Source organism: Hippopotamus amphibius, chromosome 11, assembly GCF_030028045.1.
Source record: "Hippopotamus amphibius kiboko isolate mHipAmp2 chromosome 11, mHipAmp2.hap2, whole genome shotgun sequence".
NCBI classification, from domain to species: Eukaryota; Metazoa; Chordata; class Mammalia; order Artiodactyla; family Hippopotamidae; genus Hippopotamus; species Hippopotamus amphibius.
This window is the reverse complement of record NC_080196.1, coordinates 50,762,455-50,775,406: the sequence shown is the minus strand read 5'-3', so window position 1 is coordinate 50,775,406 and position 12,952 is coordinate 50,762,455. Positions and strand designations below refer to the sequence as shown.

Below are 12,952 nucleotides of genomic sequence, written 5' to 3'. Positions count from 1 at the left end.
TTTGCCGTAATTTATAAGGATGCCAGTCATATTGGATTAGGGTCTACACATAGGACTTGGTTTTACCTTACCTCTTTATTTTTCTTTTCATGTATCCTTTCTTTTTCAAATTATTTTCCCACTTAGATTGTTGCATAATGTTGAGCAGAGTTCCCTGTGCTATACAGTATACCTTACCTCTTTAAAGTCTATCTGCCCAAATAGGGTTACATTCTGATGTGTAGGGTATTAAGGCTTCAACATATGAATTTTGAGGGGACATAGTTCTGTCCACAACAGTTATTCCTGGCTTTGACCACTTGTTTGTAGAATGATTCAGAACGTCAGTGGGCTGTGGACTTGTTTGTTCTCTTGTAAATGGAACTTGGATGATGTGGTCCCTCAAAGGGATAGTCCCACCATATTCCTGCTGGATCCCGGAAGCCATAGATATACCCTATTAGCAGCCCCAAGTGCCAAAGAATGAATGAGCCATCTAGAAGTAGGCAAACAACTGCACTGACTAAAAGGATAATGTTCCATCCATTAAATAAATGTAATACCTTTGTTCTTGTCTTGGTGTCAGTATAGAAGGCATGTGAAAAATGAGTTAGCTGGGAGTTGATTGACTGTGGAAACTATTTTCAGTCTCTGCCTGTATTTTTTTGAATTAATATACACAGTGGGTGATTCAGCAAAAGGCTTTAAAAAGAAATTCTTTATAGAAAGATCCCACTGAATTGATGTCTTCATAATTCATGAAAAGTAGACCCATAATAGCTCTATTTTCTCTTCAATTTTGGAAACTAAAAGATGCCATTAGTTTAAATTAGGTTCATATGTGGAATAATCAAGGCTATCAACAAATGACTCAGATGCTATTTAAGAATAAATGTCAGAAAGAATTGACTATTTTTTTTTAAAATTTAAATGTAAAATTTGTATTGACAAGCTCGCATAAACATATTTTGAAGAGCTGATAGACAACATGTGAATTTATAAAACTTAGTTGTGAAAACTCAAAATGTAGTAAGTGGGTGGTTATTGCACGTTGCTTCTGTTTGTCATTACAGAGTCCTCTTAGACTATAAAGAAAATGGTGTTTGGGACTCAGCTGTGTTTGGAGAATGTATGGGCACTCAGGATAGTTGGTAACTTTGTAGATATGACATGGACTTGGGTGTTTTTATATCAAAAAGTGCTCCAGAAGTGCTGTATAAGGTGCTTCTCACACTGGCTGGAGAAGGCACTGAGCCCAGATGGAAAGAATTATGGTAAAAAAAAATGTGTTCATTTATTTGTTTCCTCCAAGAAGCTGAACCCCCCCCATACCCCCCCTAGGAAGTTGACTGTGGGTAATATTTTATCCCCTCTAGCTGCAGGAAGTGAAAACATGGAAGAGAGAATTGGGGACCCTGCTGAGGTGTCTGTTTCCAGGCATTGTTCAGTAATTGGGTCACATATTTTCCTTTAAAATCAGATTTTGCTTTCCACTTGTGGGTGGCATAAAAAAAAGCTTTCTGAACACTTAAGGTCTTGATCTGAACTCCAAAAAAGGGAAGAGTAAATAAGTAATATAACGTAAGTTTAGGAATATTTTTTTCTTCACAGTGTATAAAAATGTGTCTTTAGTCAGTAGATATTACCCTACTTTGACATCAGTAAGAGAAACAATATAATTCTTCACAGGTACATTATATGGGTGGATTTTGTCTTTATGGTGTTTTTAGGTCTTTTCCAAAAAAAGTGTAAATTTGATTTACCTACATCAGTAGTTGCCTTTGCAGGACAGGGAGGATACGGCACCAGTCATGCATAAAGCCCCTTGTTTGTCATCATGAGAGTTCAGACATGAACTAGAACCAGCGGCCCATTAAATACCTTCTCTTGTTGTTTAAAACATATTCTAGCTTTGAGAAATAATTGTCAGTGCAGAATCTTGTACCTGAGCCAAGGACTGAAATTCCTGTAACTCCAGCCAGAGTAGAGGCTGAATTAATAAGTTGTGTTCTGTGGTTTTGTAATTCTGGACCATTGGAAGGTCTTGCCTAGAGAGTAATTAGGAATAGGGAAGTCAAGAAACAGCATACTTTGCTTTCTGGGCGTGTGTGTGTGTGTGTGTGTGTGTGTGTGTGTGTGTGTGTGTGTGATTTTTCCATGCATAGTAGTGTTGTAATACTTTCTGAATGATAAATTTTTTTAAGAAAAATGTTGCTTGCTAAACTAGTCACAGATGTTTTCTACAAGAAAATATTTCACTTTTTTGGCTGTAAAAGTATAGTGATGTTTTCCCATATACTGCATTTCATGAAGGAGAAGACACCCTTGTAATAGTGATACAGTAGAACAGTATGCACACCGTAGGTTAAGAGTCCCATTGTGAGACAGAATTCACTATGAGATACAGTAATTTTCAATTTCCTCTTTAAAAGACAGAGCTAAATTTTAATTTAGAAGTCACATATAAAAATTTCAGGAGTAGCTTCAGAAACCAATTAAGAAGGATTTTTGTCTTAAGGGTTTTTGTGCCTGCTGTGAGATGGTTATAAATGTTCTAAATTCTTTTTCCTCTTCTGGTTTTTACTTCTTCTTTATTGTATTGATGGGTGCTTTGTGTGGGGAAAAATGTTTCAGCAAATGTTTCCTTTCTTCTCCCTTTTTGTTTTCTTCTCTAAGATCCATATAGTTTTGCAAATATTTCCTTGCCTGAACAGTCCAAATCTAGCAAACATCACTGTAGTTAATAGGTACGGTTCTAGGTACCTTTAACCATTGTCTACCAAACACACTGTTAAACTATGGTATTACTGTCCTGATTATTTTCCTAAAAGAGAAACTCTTGGGATGAAATAGAGCTCTAAAGAGAGACGGTATGTGTGTCTTGGGGGTTGGGGAAGGTGGAAGGATGAAGAATTTTGGGGGAGTGGTGCCTATGATGATGTATACAAGGTGTTAAAACCAGTTCAAAGAGCATTTGAAAAGCTAGATATCTATAGGCAATTTATAAAGGAACATTAGGATAAGAATGTTGGTTTAGATACAAAACTAATTAATGTTCCACATGACAATAAGCTGTAACTTTAGGGTTATCTTTCCTACTGGACAGAAATTATTTGCATCTCTGCTCAATAAAAATCTACAAGTTAAAAAAAATGAGGTAATAGAAAGTTTGTTGCACTAAACAAACCAGAAAAAGATTTGAACCTACGGGTAACTGTATGATTCAGTACAGTGAGAACATAGTTAATAAAATCCCAAACATTAAAATTAACAACATATATTATAAATGTAAATTATCCTTTTAGCAAATAACGTTACCTGCCAAGTTTCTTGGTGGAAGATTTTGACAGTCTAAGTAGTAGTGTTTTAAGCTGTGATTTGGGACACAACCCTAACCCCCTTCCCCTTCTTGCCTACGTCAGAGAATGCCAAGGACTAGAGATAGTTTTATATACTAGATAACAGCAAGAAAGTGATTGTAAGAAAAGCTAATATTAAATGAGCACTTTCTGTATGCCAGCCAGTGTTATCAGCACTCTAGGTGAACCCCACTTACCCTCATGACAACCCTATGAGGTAGAGACTATTATCATCATTTTATAGTTTTATAAGTAGATGTATACAACTTTAAATAAATAATAATCAAAATCAATATTAAAAATAGATGTATATCATTATAGATGATGAAATGATGCAAAGAGCACATAAGACTTAGTCAATCAAATATACCCAGGCTGAACTGAGATTTGAGCCATGGAAATTTATGGCCACAATATATTCTTTTAATGACTACACTGCATTGCCCTGGAGGTCAAATACCTGGATCCCCAAAGACATGAAGGTTGATTCAGCAAGAAAACTTGATATATGTAGCTTTTCTATTTTGGAGGATGTATGCTGTATTAGTTAAGCACTGCACCAAACTCAGAAATCCCATATTCAAGTCCCCAGTGTAACTTTCACAAATTATGTGATTTTGATCAAGTTACTGATCTTTTAGAACATACTTTCTTCATCTGCAAAATAGTAGTAGACATTTTCAACCCTAGCTCTCTTTGATTTTGTTTACTGTAGGGTTGTCATTGTAATGGTGCAGGAAAGGCAGGGCTACTAAGGATGCAAGCAGCTGAAGCATCAGGGTAAGGATGGTGAAATCTGCCCAGTTCAGCATTGGACAGCTCCAGCTTAGTTCTGGCTGTCTTAACAAAGGTGGAGCTTGTAGGTTGGAATCATCTCAGATGCTTCCACTGATATCATACAGTTATTCCTGCTTCTATTGTGACCTACCAATAGCTCAGCTCCTTTTGGAATGATTTTCAAGGCTATCGGTGATATTAGTATAATGTGATATTAGTATAATGATAGCAATTCCATTGTTGGGGGGTTGTTGGAAGGGGGAAGAGGCAAAGGGCATTTCCAGCACTATGCTATCTTCAACACTAGAATTTTAATAAATGACCACTGAAATGCTCCAAAGAATTAATGGTATCGTAAAATGTGATTATAATGCAAAAGAAACATCGGTGGTAGGGAACCTAGTTCATTAATACATGGAATGTTTAATATTTATCCTATATTCTTACAATTCCTTAGGAACATAGAATTAAAGGAAAACTTGCCAAATATTTTGTGACCATAGCTGAAATCTTGAACATAACATGAGTTGTTAATAACCTTGGTATTTAAATTTGCATTGTAACTTCTCCATGTTCTTATGTTGATCCAGAAGTATCCTTCATGGAATCCTAAAGAAGGACAGGGTTTTAGGAGTTATCTTCTTCAGTCCTGTCTTTTATACCTCACAAATGAGCTCAACAAGATTACTTCATTCCCCATATTACCCGTCTGTTTAAAAAAACCTAGACTAGGTCTCCTGCAAGAGATGAAAAAATAATTAAAACATTTATGATGTAAATATGTAGATATATGTGGTAGAAACTTTGTTCTAGATGACTTTGTATGGATAACTTATATCACCGATTATTTACAGCAAACCTTTTTTAAGTTCTCTTACCAATGGCACTAGGCATGGAGAATACAAAACTCAGTCCTTATCCTCAATTAACTTACAGTATAATTAATACCTTTTTAGTAGCAAAAAGAGTCTTATTTATCCTAGGACTCACTAGGAAATTGCAACATTTCAATTTAACCCTCTCCCAAATCATGAAAGCTGATTATTCCAAGTCTCCTTTTTACAAATGAGAAAGTGGGCTTGGATAAGTTGTGCTGAACTGCTCTGAGTTACACGCTTGGTGAGCACCCATGCTGGACACAGGCTCTCATCAGCCTGGCTCCAAGGCCCACGCGTTTTTCCGTGAATCCACAGAGTGTGATTCACTTTGATCAAAATCACATGCAGTCCCCTCCCCGGCAACTATGACAGCCTGACGGGTTTATTTTTGAAGGCTCAACCCAGTGATTGCATGGGGAAGGAAGCCCATTCTGGAGTTATAAAGGGGAGCTGCTGAGAAGAGGTCATCCAGCTGTGAAATAGGGACTCAGAACTTGTTTTCTTGGTTTATTCCTGCTCAATTGTGTGTGTACCGATGTTCATTACAGTGTTTTCAGTGTCTTCATTGGACTACAATAACATGGATTTTTTTTTTTCTCTTTCTCTCTTTCAGGTATGGAAAAATCGTATCCACAAAGGCAATCCTTGACAAAAACACAAATCAATGCAAAGGTATGTGTCAGGGCATTGGTACCTGAGCTCGTGCCTGTGTGTCCCACTGATGGCTCCTCTCAGGCAAGGCCCAGGCACCAGCTGCACGACGAGCTGATGTACAGTATATGGCAACCTTTCTAATAACACAGAGGCTTTGATGAGTTGTATTTCTAGTAACATTGCTCATTAATTTTTTTCATTAACACACAAAATGAAAATCACAAATCAGAACAAGTATCAAATTGCTTCAGCATAAGACTAAATTACCTCCTAACAACTTTGAGTTGTCGGATTTGAATGATATCATCAGTGATGCAAATTGATTTCCTATGTAAAAATGAGGAACTCTGGGGAAAACTTTCCCATGTAAAACACATTTTAACTTATCTGTTGTTTAAAGCTTTAACTACATTGGTTGACTAGGAATGAATTTACTGATGGGCTCATTGTGTCTCAGCTTCAACTGTAAGCATCTCACAGCATCTCAGAGTTTGTATCTTATCAAGGCTTTTTTTTTTTTTTTTCTGGAAATATTTCCCAAGTTATTTGACTGTATCTGTGGCTCATGTTTTTTTCATGTCTGGGAATCCGTTACTCTTTTAAGGGTTGCATTCATTTCTTTGTGAAATCTATATGGTCTCTCTTGCATGACTCAGTTTGTACTGGAAAATTGGAATGCTTTTTGTAACATGTGTTATTTGATATTTCTCTAATTCAGTCTTTTTTATAATACCAACATCAAGAAATATGGTAGGGTCAAGGTCATTCTAAATACTGCCCCTATTTCACATACAAATGTAACATGTCCAAGTTTTAGGAACACTTATACACTGCAGGTATATCCTGGCTTAATTGGGTAATGGTCAGATTCTAATTCAGCAATTAAAGGAAAAAACAACATTCCTTGTGTCCTATAAACTCACAAATGCCCTGTATATTTAGCTACCACAAGACAAGAAGTAATTTCTATCATCTAATAGTTCAATTTCTAGTTGAAAAGGAAACCACCAAGGAAACCAAGTGTTAGGATCAGTATATCAGCCTAATATACATGAGAGTGTAGCAGAGCTGTCTATAATACAGGGATCCACAAAATACTATGGGAGGAGAATATGGAGATTCTCTTTTGAGGAATGAAGTTTTAAAGGCAAGGCAGAATGGATGAGCTTGGAAAAGGTTGGCATTCGGGAGAGTTTGCTGCTGTAGGATATTTTTATTCATAGTAATGTGGATGTAAAATGTAGTTTGGAGACTACCGGTCTCAAACATAAGCACTGATAAAGTTGGAAGGAGAAGACAGAGGGAGGGTAAGAGGGAAGAAAGGGAAGGAGGGACCACAGAGCCACCTGGGGACATCACTGGAGGAAGGGCAGTTGAAGATGATTTCATGGGAGGGCAAAGGGCTGTTAGACTTTTTGCCTTGAGGCTCGTGTGAAAGAGGCAGGTTATCACCCATCATTTCACACGAATAAAAACCTCCAGAGGCCTTTTCTGGCGTCAGCGTTTGGAGTCTGTGGATGGCAGTGGTGACCAAATGACATCTTTCACCACATGGGGTGGGTACACTCAAGGTAAACCCTTGTGAACAGAGAGGTACTGCTGGAAGGGGTACCACTTCCATGTTTAAGTAAAAATACTACTTTAATGCTACTCTGGGTCCTATTTAGAGTTGTCTTTTTCCGCAGAAAAATGGTCCCTGAAATAGTTACAGATAGAAACTCCACAGAGTTGGGATGAAAAAGCAATTCCATTTATGCAAAGTTGTTTATAGTCATTGTTGAGTGTGTGAGCAAGGTGCTGAGGCTGGGAGGAAGCTCATTGTGAAGTTCAAGGAGCTGATGGGACCAGGCACCAGAGCAGCATTGAAGTATTGATTTAAATAGCCAAGAACTGGAGCAGGAGTAGTATTGGGTAAACGGACTGGTCCAGAAGATATCTGTGGGGAAACAGGAGGAATGATACCAGGAGTCTGTAGACCATGGCGAAAATGTAGGTGCAGTGGTAATAAAATGTTGTGGTGTGAGATTTAAATTGGAGATTTTAGGGTGGATGGAAGCTATATGGAGTTTGGACCAAGAAGAGCTCCGCACTTACACGTTCAGTGGGATAAAAACACACTTGGGCGGGCTTCAGAGGCCCAGTGTCCCCAGGGTGAATCAGTTAATGATTTGAAACGTGAAAATGAAAGCAATTTGCAGTGATAGTTTATATCCACTCAGGTCACAAATGTAACATGTGGGCTTGCCAATGCTGGTTGCTGTGAAACTAATTCACCCCTTCTTCATTAGGACAACGGTAATTTGGTAGAGCCTTTTAAAAGTCAGTATGAGAAGAGCAATCAGGAATGTACTATGATGCTAATAATTCTACTGAGAGACTTTATTCAGATGTATTTTTAAAGTGTTTTATACGCTCACTTATAGCACCCCTTTATTCTCTATATGGGAATGAATATAGGAAATGTCCCGATCGTAGCGTGTGGAGTGGGTACCACTGTTACACAGCCATTACCAAGATAGTCGAGAGAACTAAACTATGGCAAAACATGGAATTGTTTATTAGAGGAAGTTCAGTGAATATGGGAGAATATAAAATCATGTGCACCATATATGGGGCTATGGAAATACTTGACAGTCAGTGGTACTCATGGTTATGTCCGGGAGGCGGGGGGCAGAGCGCTTGGTGCGAACTCTGCCTTTCCACTTCATAGCTGTGTGACCTGTGGTCGGTCCCTCAACTTTGCTGGGTGCTTCAGTTTCCCCATCTATAAAATGATAATAATAATAGGACCTGACTTCATAATTAAAGGAGTTAATATGTAGGTAATACTCAACAATACCTTGTGTCGACTGTATAAAATACTGGCAACATTAAGCAAAGAAAATCTTTGTGTTAAAGTGATAGATTGTTATTAACTTTACATTTCTGCAAACTTCTTATATTGTCTTTTCTAGCAAAAAACAACCATAACGACAAAACAGCTTTTGGGAAAACTAAAGTGGTTTCAATTATATTGATATTTTGGTTGTTCTTTCTGTTAAAGCTTAGTAGCACCTCTGTTTCTCTGTTTTTGTCAATTAATGTTAGCTGAAAATAGCAATGAATTAGGTAGGAGAGAATGTTACCCGTCGCTTCTTTAACAAAAAGGTGGAAGAGAGTTCTTCTTGACCATTGCTTTCTTAAGGAGAGAAATTGAAAGGGTGTCTGAGGTGGCTTTTTTAAACATAATCACTAAGGGCATTGAGCCTGTCATTAAAGAATGAAAATTGGATTCGGTCTTCTTGGAGACACTTGCTTTTGAATAATTTGCAGTGTGCCCTCTGGACTAAGGCTCTGCAATTAAAACCAAATATTATGAAGACAGGATTTATTGATTTTGTTTTTCAAGACATGATATGAATTCAGTTTTTCATGAGCTATTGCATGTGAGGTATGAGAAAGTACATGCACTAGTCTCCTTAGAGGTGAAAAGAAAAGGCAGCAAAATTAACCCTGAGGCATTAACCCAACTCTGGACACTTCCTGGGTCTTAGCATCTGAAAGAAAGGCTTTTTTTCCCTCCTGCATTCTGCCCCCCCCACCCCCGCAGGCCCTCTAAGTCTGCAGGTAGGCAAGCCCAGATAAACACACACACTCTATTCTGGAAGGGGTTGTGGGGAGCTCTTTCAAAATAACCTCTCGTTTTCAGGATTGTTCTTTCTTGGGTGGTGGCTGCGGCAGCTTTCATTCTGTATAATACGGCAACATAAAACAAAACAGTCACCAGCAGGCCCAAATGACCAGAAATTGCTGAACAAAGCAGGCCGCAGCTCCAGATGGAGAGTAATGAAAAACAGACCATAGTTCACTCAGCTACTCAAACACCAGGACCCAATAAGAGCTATTGTACAAGTCACCGAGATTTGCACTGCTTTGTTTTTGTTGTTTTGTTTTTCCCCGTGTGTTTTCCTCCTGGGTCCAGTGTATTTGCTAATTTAAAAAAAGTCAGGGGAAGTGAAATGAAAGAAGCCATTGAAAACAAGGTGTAAATCCTCGATGAATTGACTTGTCTCTGCCTTTTCCTGCTTTTTAAGTTTGGCTTCCTCTGTGCCACCCCCCACCCCCGCCAGCCATTTTTTCCTGACAGGCTATGTGTTTAGAGCCGAGGGAATGAGTAATGGATATTCCATAGAAAGTTTCCATGCTTAATAGCCAAAGGATATAAGAGCCGTTAGAGTATGCCAAGCATACGGACTTCTAAGAGCTTGAAATACTCCCTTCTTGCCTTTGTTGTCACAGGCTGGTTGAATTATATTTATGGAAAATTATGTTGCCCTTACCATTTCACTGAACCCCTAAAATCATAGTAGAAGACAAGTATCCAGAAGTTCTGAGATCATCCACGAAGGCTATCATTCTTTACTAAGTGAGACCATAAATTGTTATTCTTCTCGAAGAGAAATAATTCTGCATCCTAGATTCATTTTTGTAGAGAGGGATAGAACATAGAACCCACCTAGATTGTTTCAGGGAGGATTAGATTTAGCAGCTCTAGATTCATGGCTGTGTTATATGCTTTTTAAAAGTATTTCTGCATAACTAAGTAGGAGGCAGTACACTTGGACAGATTTGGAATCAATCCATTTTATTTATTATTTAATTTTCTCCCTTACTCACTGACAGGGAGTATTTAAATAGCAAGTGAGGGGGGCTTCCTAGGTGGTGCAGTGGTTAAGAATCCGCCTGCCAATGCAGGAGACACGGGTTCGATCCCTGCTCCAGAAAGATCCCACGTGCCACGGAGCAACTAAGCCCGTGCGCCACAACTATTGAGCCTGTGCTTTAGACCCCGTGAGCCACAACTATTAAACCCATGTGCTGCAACTACTGAAGCCCATGCGCCTAAAGCCCGTGCTCCACAACAAGAGAAGCCATGGGCAATGAGGAGCCCGCACACCACAACGAAGAGTAGCCCCCACTCACTGCAGTTAAAGAAAGCCCCCACACAGCAAAAAAGACCCAACACAGCCAATAAAATTAAAAAAAAAAAAAAGCAAGTGAGGAAAGTGTGGATTTCTGTATTATGTCCCATGAACCTGGAGGGAGGGACGGATACTCAATTTTGTCATATTTTTATGTAGTCTTTGCAGGGTATACAATAGCCCCTACCTACGGACCAATCCTAGTAAGTGTCACTGACATGCACCTGGGCAGAACGTGCGTGTAAGTAGAACCGCTTGGTTTCTGGAAAATAGCATACCTACCCAGGGCTGGTGTGCAAGGTAACTAAGCAAGTAAAGAAAGAAACTAAATACCATGAAAAGCCTCTTTTCTAGTACCTGTGATTTCCCCAAATAACTGCAAACTAAATGTTCTGTGAAATATATGAGTCCGAGGAATTATATTTTTGAGAGGAATAGGCTTCTCCCCTGGTAGGCTCACAGTCTCTAGAGCAAGGAGCCCAAGAGGCAATGTGACTAGAAAAACAAAACAAAACAAAACAAAGCAAAACAAAACAAAAGGATGAAAACAGTTCTGTTTAGACAACTGCATTTCCCATTTCTGTTTGGGATATGAAGTGTAAGATTTTTCCCTGAATTTCTTTTGTGAATTTTACTCTAATCTAGTCCAGTATTAACTTCACAGCTAGGTACAGGTGATCAATATATAAACATATATTTGCTTCCTTTGGTATTGATAATGAGTTTTGTTTTCATTTCAGAAACTGTTAGTTTGTGTAGAAACTTGAGTAACTTCAGTCGGAAGTGTCCTGTAGGCACCTTTTACATGAAATTTTCACCCTGGGCCTCTTTTGAAAAAACTCCAGTGTTTATAGTCTTACAGCTAGAGTTAGGAAAGAGCATCTACTTTGAAGCTAAACGGTCGCTGTGTGTTGTCTCCAACTCAGCCAGGCAACTGCAGCTAAGGACACTTCTCCTGTCAAAGATAAACCTTCCAAAGCTGTTTTTCTCAGTTCAGTATATTCAGTATTTTAGAGGGTTCTTTTGTGAAGATGATGATGTTGATTGATGGTGCTGTGTTAACTTTGAGAAGTCTTTGAGATAAATGTAAAACAAAATATCTGCTCATATTCTGAGAGGCATACAACTGCACATTTTTTTTCAAGGGTGTTTTATATTTACTCAGTATTTGCTTGTAATCTCTGTGAATATACACATTATGCAAAAGTAAAGCTCTCCACCAACATTAAATTTAACAGGTAACATTGCTGGGCTTTTTTGTTTGTTTGTTTGTTTGTGGGCCATTTTTAAAGGCTTTATTGAATTTGTTACAATATTACTCTTGTTATATATTTTGGTTTTTTGGCCACAAGGCAGTAGGATCTTAGCTCCCCGAACAGGGATCAAACCTGCACCCTCTGCACTGGAATGCAAATTCTTAACCACTGGACCTCCAGGGAAGTCCCTACATTGCCGTTTTAGAGCATAAATTTGTATTTGACATCATTTAATACTGTAACCTATCTCCCTATCTCTTTTGCACATGAGGAAATTATTTTATTGGAAAAAGTATAAATAATTTGCATGGAGTCTAAAATGATTTAAAAAGAAAATGGTAGCCTAAGTGGGAAAAGAATTTGAAAAAGAGGGGACTTCCCTGGCAGTCCAGTGGTGAAGACTTTGCCTTCCAATGCAGGGGGTGCAGATTGCTGGGGGAGCTAAGATCCCACATGCCTTGCAGCTAAAAAACCAAAACATAGAACAGAAGCAATGTTGTAACAAATTCAATGAAGACTTTAAAAATGGTCCATATCAAAAAAATTTCTTAAAAAAATTTTTGAAAAAGAATAGATACATGTATATGTATAACTGAATCACTTTGCTGTATACCTGAAACTAATACAACATTGTTAATCAACTATATTCCAATATAAAATAAAAATTAAAAAATAAAATGGTAGAGTTACATTGCTCTCAGCCATAATCTGAATGTGACTTTTGCTAACATGTCTTCTAACTTTGCAGAAATCCTTTTGTCCAGATATTGTTTGTTCTCCTGATCCTGTCTTTCAATTCCCTATGTTTACAGTTTGTTAAAATATATATAAAATGCTCACTCTTCTTAACTCTGCTAGTCTGTCAATGATTTCTTCCAAAATTCACCTTCCCAAGAAGTCCTCAGTAGACTCTCCTCATCCTATTTAGACACTTTACATCACCACCTCCTCTGAGGGCCATCTGGGAGCAAAGATCTTACACTCCCTTATCTCTTGGGCTTTTGTGATTAGTTCCTGTCTTCTAGATTATAAACTCCTCGGGCTTCCCGTGGGCCTTATATTCTACTGCCAAAGTGTTGAGGAAACAG

General features: G+C 38.2%; 1 protein-coding gene across 7 annotated transcripts in view; it reads left to right on the top strand.

Moving 5' to 3' along the window:
• RBMS3 (RNA binding motif single stranded interacting protein 3) overlaps nt 1–12,952 on the top strand; it is a 707,061-nt gene that overhangs the window by 209,525 nt on the left and 484,584 nt on the right. For all 7 annotated transcript variants that reach the window (XM_057698459.1, XM_057698462.1, XM_057698461.1 and 4 more), the window contains exon 3: nt 5,607–5,665. In XM_057698459.1, coding sequence (XP_057554442.1) covers nt 5,607–5,665 — 59 coding nt within the window. The remainder of the gene's footprint in view (nt 1–5,606; nt 5,666–12,952) is intronic.